At 45.4% G+C, this 15,171-nt stretch overlaps 1 protein-coding gene and 1 long non-coding RNA gene across 2 annotated transcripts in view; both read left to right on the forward strand.

Moving 5' to 3' along the window:
• Positions 1–1,683: 1,683 nt before the first annotated feature.
• CCDC184 (coiled-coil domain containing 184) lies at positions 1,684–4,115 on the forward strand. Its single transcript, XM_005905471.2, has one exon. The coding sequence runs from the start codon at positions 2,303–2,305 to the stop codon at positions 2,888–2,890; it is 588 nt and encodes a 195-aa protein (XP_005905533.1). The 5' UTR covers positions 1,684–2,302; the 3' UTR covers positions 2,891–4,115.
• A 9,448-nt stretch (positions 4,116–13,563) lies between these two features.
• The window catches only part of LOC138987927 (uncharacterized), a 45,009-nt gene continuing 43,401 nt past the window's right edge, over positions 13,564–15,171 (forward strand). Inside the window, exon 1 of the long non-coding RNA XR_011464229.1 lies at positions 13,564–13,802. This is a non-coding gene — a long non-coding RNA (uncharacterized lncRNA). The remainder of the gene's footprint in view (positions 13,803–15,171) is intronic.

Genomic DNA, 15,171 nt, shown 5'->3' on the forward strand with positions numbered 1-15,171 from the left:
TGATAACCAAGGTGAGAGTCATAAGTTTGTGGAATGAAAGAAAGACAGAATGAGCAAGCAAATAAGATTGAATCATAGAAAATACAATATATAGAACATAAATAGGTTTTTAAAATTTGTTCATACATTTGTTTTGGAATATCAATTTTATAAGGGTTTTATAATACTTTATTATACTAACAATGCCTTAGATTAAACATTCTACTGTTTAGGATACTTGCCTGCTTCTTTTTTTTTTTTTTTTTTTTACTTATTTCTATTTTAATAGCAGTAAGACAAGGAATAAGTCAAAAAGTTCTTTAGTGCCAGCAAAGTTTCTCTGGGCCAGCCCCACCCCTCATCACTAGAGTATGCAACAAAGGAAACCTCAAAGTAACCCATCTGCTATCACTGAACCACTAGTATACAAAACACTCACCCAAACCCAGCTCTTCCCCATCTTGAAGTGTTACATCATTTTTCTTCCCCAGATTTATTTCTTCTTGTGAACTTCATTTCTGGTTTCTGATCACTTGGCTTCTCCAATTTATTAAGGTCATTATTAGTATGCTGCTGCCCAGGTATTGTTTGCTTTTCAATCTGAAGTCATCTGTAAATATATTAAATTCAACTTTTCTTCCTCCTCCTCCTTTCCCACTCCACTCCTCAAAAAGAGAAAGGAGTTGTCACAAAGGTTGAGACACTCAGTGCATGTCTGTACCTGGACGCTGGGCCTGGGGACAGGGAATTACCCTTACATAATCCCCCCACACCGCCGGGCTTTCCCGCCATCCGTTCCCCACATTGTCTACAGTTTACCCTTTCAACTGTGAGCGGACGCAGTGTTACTCAGAGTTAGAAATAATATTACCAAATATTATCCAGTCCGATCCACTAACAGATGAGAAAAACGATTTATTCAAGGTCTCTGAACTAATAAATGGCCGAAACAAAATTGAATTCAGGCCTCCTAAAATCCACTACCTGTGAGCTGGAGAGTTCTGGACAAGGGAATGGGACACAGTGGTCCTTGTTAAAGCGATCATTCAACAAATGTACTGAGCATTTACTTACTATAAGCCAGGTTCTATTTTAAGTGCTGGGGATTCCGTGCTGGAGGACACGGAGGAGACAAAAATCTCTATTCTTACGGAGCTTTCTTTCTCAAAACTGAAGCACTTTGCCTCACCGTCCTGAAAGAGCCCCCAGTGCCCTGGGTAGGAGCGATTGGGTCTCATATGAGAGGGAATTCCATCTTTTCTCGGCTTCGATACCATCTCATCTACAGTGAGGGCTGATTTACTGCAAAAGCAGAAGGGAGTGACGGAAACCTCCGTAATGCCCTCCTGCGCATTTGCACCGCTAAGGCCGGGCGGGGCCGGCTCCAGGGCGCCGGCGCACCCCAGCTCAAGTCTGGGTAATAGCATCGGGCTCTCTACCCTCTCTGCTTTCCTGCAGGAGGACAGAGAAGCAGGACTCGGCTGTAACGCCATTCTCAGGGAATGGATTGCGGGCAGGTGAAAATCTTCCAAGGTAGTCTCGCTCGGTGTCTACTACCCAGACTAGGGGAGGGACGTTGTCTCCCCGACCTGAGGATTTATGCAGCAAACTGCTCTCTCATGCTTCCCTATTAAACATTGCTGCCACACGCTCTTTCAGCCTCAGCTGAGGCCACTGCAGCGTCCCCTCCCCTCCCGCTCCACCCGCAAGCTCAGAATCCAGAGTCCCACTGCAGCTTCCCAGCAGTCCTCCCTTTTCTGCTCCACTTCCTGGTTGCCATGGAGACACACGTCTTTTACGTGCAGTGCGTCGCCTTGGAAACAGAGGAGCATCCGCGGCGCCGCTGGGAGACCCGCCTCTGTCACTTCCAACCACACTCGCGGGTGCTGCCCGTTAACGGCCAAGGGGAGTCCCGAGGTCGACCCGCTGCTGGCCTCGGCCTCAACCTGGCCCCCTGTGCGAGCGCTCCTGTGACCCAGAGAACCGGCGGGCCCTTGACGCTCTTGGCTCCCAGAGGGCGGCGCTGACACGGGTGCAATTCAGGAGTCTAGGCAGGGCAGGGCGCTTTCGCCCCGGGGCGAGCCGGAGAGACGCCGGCCCTGGGACTGTAGCCCGGTCCTTGTTCCGCCGTCTCTTCCCGGCCTCCCCAGATTCTGCCGGCACCCCCCGCCCGGGACTCACCTCTCCACCCCTGTCTGGAGCCTCCTCTTCCCTCGGCTCCTCCCACCCCCTCCGGGCACCTCTCCCCATCCCCGTACCTTCCCCCACCCCGAGGCCGGGCTGGACCGGACCCCGAGCCGCCACCGCCCGCTTCTGCCATTCAATGGAGGAAGGTCTGCTGGAGATCATGACCAAGGACGGCGGCGATATGCCGGCCCCTCTGGAGGTGTCCACCGTGCCGGCCGTGGGGGACGTGATCTCCGGGGAGTACAACGGCGGCATGAAGGAACTGATGGAGCACCTGAAGGCCCAGCTGCAGGCCCTGTTTGAGGACGTGAGGGCCATGCGGGGGGCCCTGGACGAGCAGGCCTCGCACATCCAGGTGCTCTCGGACGACGTGTGCGCCAACCAGCGAGCCATCGTCTCCATGTGCCAGATTATGACCACCGCGCCCCGCCAGGGTGGCCTGGGCGTGGTCGGCAACAAGGGGAACTTCCCGGGCGCCCGCCGAGATCCGGAGACCCCTTCGCCTGGGATCGGGGACAGCGGTTTGCTGGGTCGCGATCCAGAGGACGAGGAGGACGACGATGAAGAAGAAAAGGAGATGCCCAGCTCCGCCACACCCACTAGTCACTGTGAGCTCCCGGAGAGCCCCTGTGCTGGCCTCCTAGGGGGGGACGGGCCACTTGTGGAGCCCCTCGATCTGCCCGACATTACCCTGCTGCAGCTGGAAGGCGAGGCCTCTCTGTGAGGGGACTCCGAGGGGGCACTACTTTCCCGGGCTGACTTTGGGTTTCCGAGTAAATAAGGGGACTGAACGGCGCGATGCAGCGTGCTTCACTCCGACCGCTGCTCTTGTGGGTCAGGCAGAAGAGACTTCCTTGAGGAAGCATTTATAGGGTGAAGGACTTTGGGAGCATCAAGAATTCTTTCTGCCTCACCAAGCAAGAAGTAGCAAACTGCGGAAAGGTGAGGTTCCGGGAGAGGAAGCGCCCACCTCTGGACTCCCATCCAATCCCCTACCCTGCCCTTTCCCCCGCCCCAGCCAACAGGAGAACCCCTGACTTGTGTAAATAAAATTCTGCTTTTTCTATTCTGAAAAAGGACTTATCTAGGACTATGGCAAATAATCTCTAACGATTTACCTAGAAATTAAGGAATTGGGGGTATTCTGTTCTGGCAACAGAAAATTTACCCTTCTGATGAAATCCAAGCTATTCAGCGTTCTGCAGAAGCCTCTCCCCCTCACAGACCTCTGCGGCTGCTGATTGGTAAAAGAAGCTTGAGGAGGGAACTGCAGCCCTAGGAATCTGGGTGAATGGGGTTCCGAGGGCCCCTGGGCTGGGAGGAGCTGGCTCTGAATGTGCATGAAGACATTATAGCTCAACCTCTAGGATTTTGCATGCAGAGCGGATCCTGCCTTGTCACTGACTTCATCTGGGATTGCTTTATCCACTCACTGGGGCTTAGAGAACAAAGAGCCCAGTTCACAGGCAGAGACTTGAGGTGGGGGGGGATTGCTCAGCAACAGCCCAGATTTAGGGGGCATTTGAGGGACTCTTGGGGGCCGCAGCCGAAAACTCTCTCCTGGCTATACCTGCTTAACTTCAGTTCCTTTTCCTGTCAATACTTCCCTGCCCGCTGACTCTCGGTGTTGCCTCCATAATGTCTTGTGTGCATTATGTGTGTTGACCTGTGTAGTAGTGTGTGAGCCCTGAGGGGCAGGGCTTGTGGCTCTGGTGTTAGGTTCAGGGGGCTTCAGACCTTCTATGAGCCCCAGGCTCTCATGACGCTTTCCCCTCTCCTCTCCTCTTTTCCCCCACAACCAGGGCATGAAGCATGTGGCTGTCCTGGCGTTCCTAACTGATATGCCTCCCTCCCACCTCCTCAAGTGGTGACTTTGTGTGCCCTTCCTCTTCCTCTGTGTATTCCTTCTCAATGCTTTCCTTGGTGTTAACCTTAATAAAGAGGTGTCATCTCCCCTCCTTGCTGACTGGTACTAGGGCAATGGCAGGGTGGGGCTTCTGGACCCACTGCATGGACACAGGCTTAGTGGGAACTACAGGGACCATGCCTTCCCTCCTCTCTTCTTGCCTCTGGTTCCAAGGAGTTGACTGTCCCTACCCTGACTGGGATATGCATTGCCATCTTAACCTGCTGTCACTTCCGTCCTGGACCTTGACCTCAAGCTGGACTGAGGAAGGAGAGGGTACACGTTTAGATTCCCAAACAAGGGTTTTTTAGTAGCCAGAACTCCAGATGTGCAGGAGATTTCAGTGGGGCACCTGGTTCCCAGGAGATGATTTCCAAAGTGGAGTCCTAGAATGGTAGGCATGACACCTGTTTCATGGGAGGGGTAGGGAGGGGGCATTGTTCAGGAGGGATTGCCTGGGATCTCTGGCAGAGTGACACATCACAAAGTGAAGTGAAAGTGAAGTCGCTCAGTCGTGTCCGACTCTTTGCGACCCCGTGGACTGTAGCCCACCGGGCTCCCCTGTCCATGGGATTCTCCAGGCAAGAATACTGGAGTAGGTTGCCATTTCCTTCTCCAGGGGATCTTCCCAACCCAGGGATCAAACCCGGGTCTCCCGCATTGCGGGCAGAGGCTTTATCCTCTGAGCCACCAGGGAAGGGTTGACACATCACAAAGGAAACCACAAAAACTGCCTCAGGCCTCTAGTGGAGAATGCTGGTAAGGTGTTCCCCCCGGAGCTTAGCCTGACATCAGCTCTAGTCTGCTCCCTTGGGCACTGGAGCCTTCCTAAGGCTGCTTCAAACAAAATTTGGGAGAATAGTGAGCTGGGGTGCTGTGTGTGTGTGTGTGTATGCTTGCACCTACAAATGTGTATATGTATGCATGTAGGTATGTGTATATATGTATGTGTGTTTCTGCGGCTGTGATGTTGAGATGTGGAAATAGCACTGGCAATGAGCCTCAGATCCAATAGTAAATGACTGCTTGAGACTTGGTTCCTTGCTTGAGACTCAGTTTCTGTCTGTGTAAAATGGGGACAAAAATTTTTGAGAAAAATAATGAGACACCTGAGAAATCTTATGCAAATGTTGGTTTTCTTACAGCTCTCGGGATAGGGGGTGATGGTGTTGACTGGCTCCTCTGGGAAAACACATTTAGGGAAGGTTCTAGTTTAATATAATCCTTCCCTACCTAAAAAACTCTTATCATTCAGGGCAGTCAAGGGGATGATGAGATTCCCAAGCTTACATGGACTTTCTTCATAAATGTCCTGTAATTATGGGTCAAAAAGGTCTTAAAGGCAACTTTTGTACACATAGGATGACCAGAGGATGGCTTGAGTTGTTCAGTGGTTAGGGAATATGTGCTGGGGCCTTAGAGAGGGCAGCTAAAGTATATTAGCGAGGAAGTGTCCCTGAGGGCTGGAAGATAGTTTTCTGTTACAGTTCCAGCATTCAACACCAAAAACAATGATAGCCATCATATATTGAACACTTACTCTGTGCCAGACATTGTGCCAAATTTTATATCCCAATGACCATATGAAGTAGGCACTATTATTTTTTTCACTTAACAGTTCCAGAAATAGACTCCAAGACTTAGTCAAGGTCATACAGCTAGTACGTTGCATAACCAGGACTTAAACCCAGATCTTCTGACTTAACCCTAGATGGGAACCCACTCCACTAACTGCTCTATTTCATCTTCAGAGAAAGGAATCCTTTATGTCCTCAATCAAGAGTGTTAAGAGTCCTGAAAAGGAAGTAATGTTAGTTTTACTCAGTTTTCATCTTCTCAGTTGGAACAAGTAATTCCCGAGTTGGTTTTGGTTAGTGACCTTTCAGAGTCTAGTGGGCGATAATACAATGGCACAGAGAAGATGGCCTTCTGCACATGCTTCTTTAGAGGAAGAAGCTGATGTTCCCAGATATACCCTGACACAGCCCCACTCTTATGCCTCTTCCCTGTTGCCTGTAGCTCAGATTCTGCAGAGTATGACGTGAATCTCAAGGCACCTTAGCCCTTCAGCACCTGTAGAATGGTCTGGTTGAGCCCTTTAACCCTTGACGCCAATTCAATTCTTCCTATGCCTACTATCCAAAATGTGTCATCAGTCCCCTAGCCCAGGGCCCCCAGAATGTCTCTAGCGATTCCTCTCAAGTCCAAATAGGTAAAAATCTCCCCAGAAAAAGCAGTTCTTCAACTGTCTTCAGTGACCTGTACCAACATCCCAGAGGGACACAGCACAGGTTTCTCTCCCACCTCCTTCCCCACTTCTTCAGACTCCCCACTCTCCTCTGGCATTTCTTCCTTATAATGCATCTGATGAATCAGTTTCACATGAGATTTCTAACCCTGGGACTCATGCATGGGGTCACTGTTGAATTTCAGGGGGCCCCAACCCCTTTAAATTGAATGCAAAACTGTGTATGTATAGTCTCTAGAGAGATCTATTATTTCAATTTAATTCTAAAACGTAAGAATTAAGTAAAAAGGTAAGAATCACCTAACTATTAATAAATGGTAATGAGGCTTTTTAATTTGAAAAAATACCAAAGAAGAAATGACCCTGCCTGAACTGATAACACCTTTGCCTCCTGGGGCCTCTAGAGTATTTCCTATACTGAATTGAAGTCTGCATAAATCTGATTACTCACCACTTTATTCAACGAATTCAAATTATATTGGCATCCATTACAAGGTGCTAAGAATCTTATCTACCATTACATGCAAGTCTTCTAGTACTTGGGAATTTGTCAGGGCAGTGCTGATGTGCGGCAGTGAGGCGATGGTCCCGGTGCCCTTATAGCTTTGTGCTGCACTTCAGGTCTGAGCTCAACGCAAAGCTGCATGTACGTAGTCAGAAGTCTTTGTTTCTGGCCCTCCTATCTCGCGTTAGGAAATTTCTCAGGGGTTAGGTCTGAATCTCAAAATGAAAACATACAACTTCATAGAAATAAACTATAACTTTAGCATGGTGCAACTAAAATCTGTCTTAGAGAAATCATTATTTTTCTAAGATGCAAACTGGCTTGCAACATAAATATACAGTTTTAGGTGGCCTCAATTTCACCAGCGTATGGTCTCAGCTTGATATGTATAACAAAATGGCTCACCTAGAAGTATTCCCAGAACCAAGGGACAGTTCTTTCCCAGATATATTTGAGTCTAATACTTCTTACAAGACAGAAAACTGCTTGCATCTTTGAAAAGGCAGGTTTTTCTAAGCATCTTTCGCCATCTATATGCCTAGGAATAGAAATTCAGCCAAGATACTCTGTTACAATAAGAAATAACATGTAAAAGTACAAAAGGAATATTTTTAAAAGTTGAGGTTTAGTTGATTTACAGTGTAGAAAGAGAATTCTTGAATTTTTCATTCTAGCTACCATCCACTCCGCTGCCAACCCCCTGCCCCTCACCTCTAGATTGTCCCAAGGTGAATTCCCTCAAAGAAACATATTCTGCTTGGAAGCACTGTGCTTTAGAAGGAAGCCTGATCTATAAGTAATGCTGTAATGGTGCCATCTGGTGAGTAATAGGGACATTACAAGGGGACCCTCAAAGTAAATTTACGATTTTCAATTCAGCAAGCACCACCAAATGCTTACTGAAGTCCTGGCTCTGCAAATAGTGGGTGGCGAGGACAGAAGGGGAACTGAATAAATAGGATGTATTTAAAGGATATAAAAGCCAACTGCAATGAACTCCTAAATGGCCTTGGCCTCCCACACACCCATAACCCTTAAGATTGATTTTCCTAAACCAAAGCTCTGAATATTCATTTTCCTAAACCACAGCTGTGAATGTTCATTCTCCTCAGAAATCTGCATCATGTCCCATTCTTTCCTGAATTAAGCGTAAAATACAGTGGGGGTAGTTAAACTCCCCAGTCAGGTTCTGGCATACTTTGAAAGCCAAACATTTCATTTCCTAGGTACCTTTTCTAGACACCATAACATCAGCCACAAACCTGTATCATCCAGTCAGCTAGAAATGATTCCCTAAAGTATCATAGCTCTTTTAATCTCTGGATGAGTTAAACTAGACGTGTCCCTGTGTCCCCCTGGATCTTGATTCCATTTCTTTTACCATTCTTCCCAAATGCAGTCAGATCCAAATTTCTCCTTCAGAAAAGAGTCTTCTGCAGGCTTGATCACCTGCACCAGCTCTCATGGGATATACTCCAAGGCTGCTTTCCTCTCCTCTCCCTTATGCTACCTGTAATGGGAAATCTCCAGAAAGAGTATACAAAAACTTTTTGATTATGAAATTTGTGCTTTTATTTATAGGAATTGGGTTCATAGCTTTCATAATATTCTTAAAGCCAGAAAGGGTTAATAAACCCTTGAATCAAAATGTGCTTATTCACCATTCTCTAGAAGTGCCCATATTCCTGACGCTAATTTTTTGCTATTATTCCTACTCCGTCTCATCTCTGCCAGTTGGAATCCTATCTGTTTTTTGAGGCCCTTCTCAAAGGCTACTTCCTCCATGCAGCCTTTCCTAATGTGATCTCTTTCTTTCTTAAACATACAAATCTTATTTTTTACACCTCTTTGAGGGACAGTTATTGTATTTTTCCTCACTTCTCCTATTCTTTATGCTTGTTATTCCCCCTTCCAAGTTATGAATATCTTGAGAGCTGGAACTGCCTTCTAATTTTTATAGTCTCTGAATCTTATTATATTGACTTTAAGGCAGTACTGATTGTGTGGCATGTCATTATTCTAGGCACCATAAAGAAAGAGAAAATACTGCCAATTCAACTATCACCATGCTTTGTTATCACATATTTTAAAGTTTCATTATTTAAAGAGCTTATTTAGAAAATGAACTTTTTAATATCACTAAAGTGTCTAAATGTGTCTTAAATAGACAAATGAAAAATTACAGGATTTTAGAGCTGAGAAAAAGGTCACTATTTCTTAGAGTCTTCAAAAATGTTATTGCTGAAAGAAACCTTAGTGATGACCATATCGCCACTTTATGTATAACTCCTATGTTTGAAGAGACTACTCATGTTTCTTAGTAATCTGATTAAGTCTGGCCCAAATTTCAATTCCAGAATCTGGGAATTCCACAGCATGCAATACAGTTTCTGCATGTTTTATGGTCTATTGTGCTTCTCCTTCCCTCTGCATCCACACCCCCAAGGTCATGCAAGCTGCCTCCTTATCAATTACAGGACACATAAAACAGCACTTTCACTAGTTTCAACAAGAAATATGATCTTATTAGGCATATAAAAATTTTACTGTAAACTTGAATACACACACACACACACACACACACTCACTCACATTCATTCAAGAATAGGGGAGTGATCACAAGGAAAGTTCCCACTGAGGAGTTTATGCCTTTCACAGGCTTCTCCACCCTATCCTTCTCTTGCTCTCTTCCCACTCCTGCCTGTTATAGAATAACAAGCAAATTCTTTTTCTTATAAAATAGTTTCTCTCACACTTAGACCCTTTGGTTAGCGGAATTTACCTTATTTCTATCTCAACTACTTCATAAAAATGTATCGTATCCTTTTAAGAGGGTTTATAGTGAATAAACATTATATCATTGGTTATAACTAAAGTATTAGATGGAATGATATGTGCAAACTTGCACAATCAATGACAGCATTACAACCAGAACCATGTTTGTCTGAAATCAGGGTTTTTTTCCCTTATTAAATGGTTCTGCATCTTACTCTGCTATAAGTAGTTACAATATGCTAAGGGAAGATTATGGTGGCTTGAAGTCTACTTTGAGAATAAAAAGGGAAATTCAAAATTCATTTTTGAGTAGGTAAATAATTCTTATAAGGATGATGGAAAAACACATCCAAGAAGGGGACCATGACTGAATCCATCTACCAGCAAGTATTTACCAATTGCCAATTTGTCTCATGGGAAGTGATAGGCACAGGGGCAGACTCCAAGCAGTCAAGGTCCATGTTCTTACCTTGCTCTCAGCCTAAAGATGAGGGTATGATGTGTTCTTGAATTGGAATAGAGTGCTTTTCAGAAAATTTTTTCTATGAGCAATTAAGAGCACTTCAGTTTCAAAATGGGAATGGTGTGTGTGTGTGTGTGTGTGTGTGTGTGTGTGTATGTTGGGAGTCAATGGGTGGGAGGGGATGACAAGATAAAATGGAGAAAACAGTGAAAAAAATGTTCAAAAAATTTTATACTACAGAGGACATCAAATATAACACTGGAAGAAAAGCAGTAGCTGAGGTGGCATCCTATAATTCTCTCGAAAAAGTAAGTAGAAAGGGTTGGACAAAAAAGGACATATGGCCTCTACACCAGTGCTCAAAGTACAAGTAATATAAAATACAATGAGTTTTTACACAGGAAAATAAAATGTCATGTAGATAAATAAACTTGGTAGGATGGGGCCTACCAAGCTTTCTATGCCTGGACCGTGTCAGTGAAAAAAGGTGCAGTACATTGTTCTGAAGAAACAGAACTGGGTTCTGATGTGCAACTGGAAAGGAATGGCCAGTCAAGTGACACATATCACATATTTGTGGGGAACTTGCTTCTGAGACAGAAGTAGCTTCTTTGCTATGATCTACAGAAAGCCAGCCCTGGCCCTCAGTATTTGTAAAATTCAGAATGGAAAGGAGGGGGAAAATGGGCAGGAAGAGAAGGAAGGAAAGAAAAAAAGAGATCTAAAGGAGTAAGTAGGAGGAATAAAAACAAAAGAAATGATAGAAAGAAAGTCAAAGTAGTACTTTACATCAAGAAAATAGAGTCTTTTATGGGATTTTATGTCTTTGAGAGTGGAAAGAAGAAAGGAATTATTTAGGTGAAGATAAAGGAGAAGAAAATAAGTGATATCGTTGGAAGAATGTGCTAGAGCCTGTCCAAACAGATAAACTGGATTAAAGGTTCCAGGAACAAATCATGAAACCAGCATAAAACCAAAATCCAGGACTGAGAGGTATGTTGATTTAGTGTAATATCATCTTTCATAAGGGAGATGATGGCAGAGAAGAGTTTGCAACTCAAGGTCTAATTTTGACCCCAAAAGACGAATTTCATCAAGTGGAATGAGAGTGAAGGAAATCTTGAAAGACAGTACTAGGCCATTTTAGTTCTCCCTAGTAGCCAAGGAGGTAAGGTGAGATGTGTGTCCAGGATTACGGGAAGCTTAACTTCAAATAGTTAAATGATACAATATTCATAACCTGAGATTTTATGGGAGACAAGGCTAAAGGAACATGTGATTCTCTTAAGAATAAAACTCAGTCAATGCAAATATTTTGGAGTCTAATGAAGAGGAGTTGATGCAAGGATTACAGAGATGCCTCCAGGGAACTCAGATTTAGAGATGCCCGGCACAGAGGAGGCATAACTAAGAAAGTAGTCCACATATGCAAATACTTTCAAAAGCACAAACCATAAGGCAAAAACTGAGGAATTTGATTACAAAACAAAGACTTATGTTCTATAAAGGGCACTATGGACAAGGACAATTCGCAGATGGTAAAATGAAGAAAAAATGTGTTCTGTCTAAAACCAACAAAGATGTAATATCATCCTAGAACATATATGGAACTCCTGCAAAGGAACAGGGAAAAGACAGTAACCCGATAGGAAAAAAAGTTTCAAATAATATCAACAGGCAATTTAAGAACAGAAAACACTAACATGGATATGGAAATTTGATCAAAATCATTAGTAATCAAATACAAAGTAAACCAACAATGAGGTATCAGTTCACATCTATCAAAAGAGCAAAAATCAGAAATCCATATAATTACTAATGTCAGGAATGTAGAAATATAGAAACTTGCACTGCTGCAAGACTGATCGCAACACTTCTGGAAAGCAATCTGGTATAACTCGGATACATTAAATACATTGATATGGCCCAGAAATTCCTCTCCTAAGAAATATAAAACAGATTCCTTACAGGTCCAGTAGGGGACTAATAGGAAAATGTTCTTAGCAGGTTATTTGTAGTGGAGTGGAGCTGTGGGCAACGTGGGTGTTCATCAGTGGAGGCGTGGATAGATACAATATTGTGAGTGAATGCTGCACATCATGGAATAGCAGGCATCAAACTGCAGCAACAGAGTAAATGCTAGCATCTGGTAGCGTGGAGGGAGATGAAAAACGGTGCTCAGTGAAAAAGTAAGGGACAGAATGAGGCATAAAACAGTAGCTTTGGAGTACATTTAAGAATAGTGAAGTGAAATCACTCAGTCATGCCTGACTTTTTGTGACCCCATGGATTATGGCCTATCAGGCTCTTCTGTCCATGGGATTTTCCAGGCAAGAATGCTGGAGTGGATTGCCATTTCCTTCTCCAGGGGATCTTCCCACCCCAGGAATCGAACTCAGGTCTCCCACATTGCAGGCAGATGCTTTACCGTCTGAGCCACCAGGGAAGCCCAGGGGTAGTTGACTACATTTAAGAATACATGCCTACAAAATATTTTCCGAGGGTATATTTAAACACAATTCTAAACACTAGATACGTCTTCCTCAGTGCTTCAGCTGGTAAAGAACCTGTCTGCCAATGCAGGAGACACATGAGACTCCAGTTTTATCCGTGAGTGGGGAAGATCCCCTGAAGAAGGGAATGGCTATCATTGGCTTAATCCAATAGAAAATCAGAGGTAAGGGAATCTGTTGATGTGGTCCATACAGCTTAGCCTCAAAGCCCAGAGCTGGGTGAAGAGGGTAAGAAATTAAACTGAAGAGAGAAATAGCTATCTAGGTCTTTAGACTGGAAAATAAAAATAAACACATGTAATCAGATTTGAAATCCCCAAATGAGATTTTTAAGGGTGTTCTGGGAGGCTCTAGGTACGTTTAGTTTCCGTGTCCTGGGTAAGCCATATATATTAAACTGATTAAGTCACTAATTATGGTGCCTTAGGATTTTCCTTGAAGGTCCAGGGCTTTGGACACTGACACTCCACTTCTACCAGAACAGCTTTGCTTTTATTTGGTTAATATAGCAGGAGTCTGCTTAAGATTTCACTGAGGAAACAGAATTATAGCACCACCTATAGTCTGGCAATGTGCTATGAACTAAAAAATGAATCTCAGAATAGTGGGGAAGACAGAAAAGTGAATTACAGTACAGTGTCAGGAAAAAAACCATGAAGGGACAGTAAAGAAAGTCCAGTGAACTCCGAAGGGTCAAGGGAACAAGGAAGGTTTCCTGGAGTCTGTAACTGAAAAGGGAGGTAAGGAAGCTCAGAGAATACTGCCGTTGCCCAAAGGAGGGAAGAGGAACGCAACAGTTACGCAACTCTGAAACGGGCGAAGTCTCCTGGAACGAACGAGGTTACAGATCCGCGGACTAGGATGGGCGCTAAAGTGATTTCACGTGATAGGCAAAGACCTACTTAAGCCAGCCTCTAGCTTTGCTCTGCCCCCATCCCATCTCATCCTTCGTCAAAGGGGCGTGGCATTTAAACAAATGCACTCAGCTGGGAGGGTATCCCAACCCTGAGGCCCGCGTCACCAGCGCGGGCGGGCGGCTGCGGAGTCTCCCAGAAAAGCTGGTATCTCCCAGAGTGGTCTGGTTCGGGCTCCCCAGCCCCGGAGGGGCGGCTAAGAAGAAGGCGCTCACTGGTTGCTATAGCGGCGATCTAAGAGGCTGGGGAAAGTTGATTGGCCGCAGGTTCGTAGCGCGGACCACGCCCACCCCTTCCGGCGGCTGCAATCAGGTCAGGGCTCCAAGGCCTGCTGGGTAGTTTAGTGGTGCAGCGCCAAAGCGGGCTGGGAAACATGGCGCCGGCTTTAGATAAGAGGAACCTAGGGCCGGGCTACAGCTGAGGGCGGGCTGAGCCGGGACTCTAGGTAGAATTCCTGGCGTTCCCTCCCACAGTTTCGGTCCCTGGGCCGGGGTGTGGTAACCCTAGAGCGTGGTCGTGCGGTCCGGCGACTAGTGGCTTCGCATTGGGAGATGAGTAGGGATGCGCATTTCGGGATGGCTTTTAGTTAATGCATTTACAGGAGTTTTCGCGGACCCTGTGGGCTCTTCTTATGCCACTGGGGACCAGGGCAGAGACTGTGGCGGGGGAAACGCGGCCAGGGCGGCGGCTTCTCTTCCGCAAAAGGTCAGCCCCCCACCATGCCTAGGTTCCCGTTTGAGGCCGGGGCTCTTCGGAGCTCGGGACCGTGAACCAGAAAGTGCGTTGGCTAGAGAAGACAGTTCTGGGTCACGCAGCCTGATTTTTCAGCATTCCTGGCCATACTGGCCTGTTGTCATCCACGTTGAACACACCATTTCAATGACGAATCAGGCAGTTCCTTTTGCCTGGAATTCTAAATCCGTGCCAATGCCACACCCATTTTCAGTCTTTTAATTCACTTTGTTGTTCAGTCGCCAAATCGTGAGGACTCTGCTACGCCATGGACTGTAGAACGCCAAGCTCCTCTCTCCTCCAGTATCTCCTGGAGTTTGCTCAAATTCATGTCCGTTGAGTTCGTGATGGTATAACCATCTCATTCTCTGCTGCCCTCTTCTTTTGCCTTTAGTGTTTCCCAGCGTCAGGGTCTTTTCTTGTGAGTCTGCTCTCCGCAACAGGTGGCCCACAGTTTCAGCAACAGTCCTTCCAATGAATATTCAGGGTTGATCTTAATTCACTACTTATTTTTTGAGGCATAATTCTAGTATCACTTCCTCAATATAAAGACTGCCCCATTCTTGGGGATAGTTATTTGATTACCTTTTAAGGAGTGCATGCTCTGGAAGTGCTGCCCAGTTAGAAAAAGCTAAGCCTTTTGAAATGGGCAGTAAATTTGAGCAAATTAACTTTTATGGTCCTCAGTTTTGCTTCTCAAAATGGAGGTAATACTATTAAAGGGTTTTGTGAAGTTTAAATCTGTTAAAACCTAAGTGCTTAATAGTGAGTGCTGTCTGTCATTCCGAAGTACTCTGGCTAAGGGCAATTGCCACTCACAGGCCTAAGATCCCCCTACTGCAGCTCATACAAACTCACCAGCCACTTGTTTGACCAGCATTGAATTAGTCTCCCTACTGCAGTAGGTTTAAAGAAAGTCTTTCTTGCCTGCTTCACTTTGCCTAGGTGT

Source organism: Bos mutus, chromosome 5 (assembly GCF_027580195.1).
Source record: "Bos mutus isolate GX-2022 chromosome 5, NWIPB_WYAK_1.1, whole genome shotgun sequence".
Taxonomy (NCBI): Eukaryota; Metazoa; Chordata; class Mammalia; order Artiodactyla; family Bovidae; genus Bos; species Bos mutus.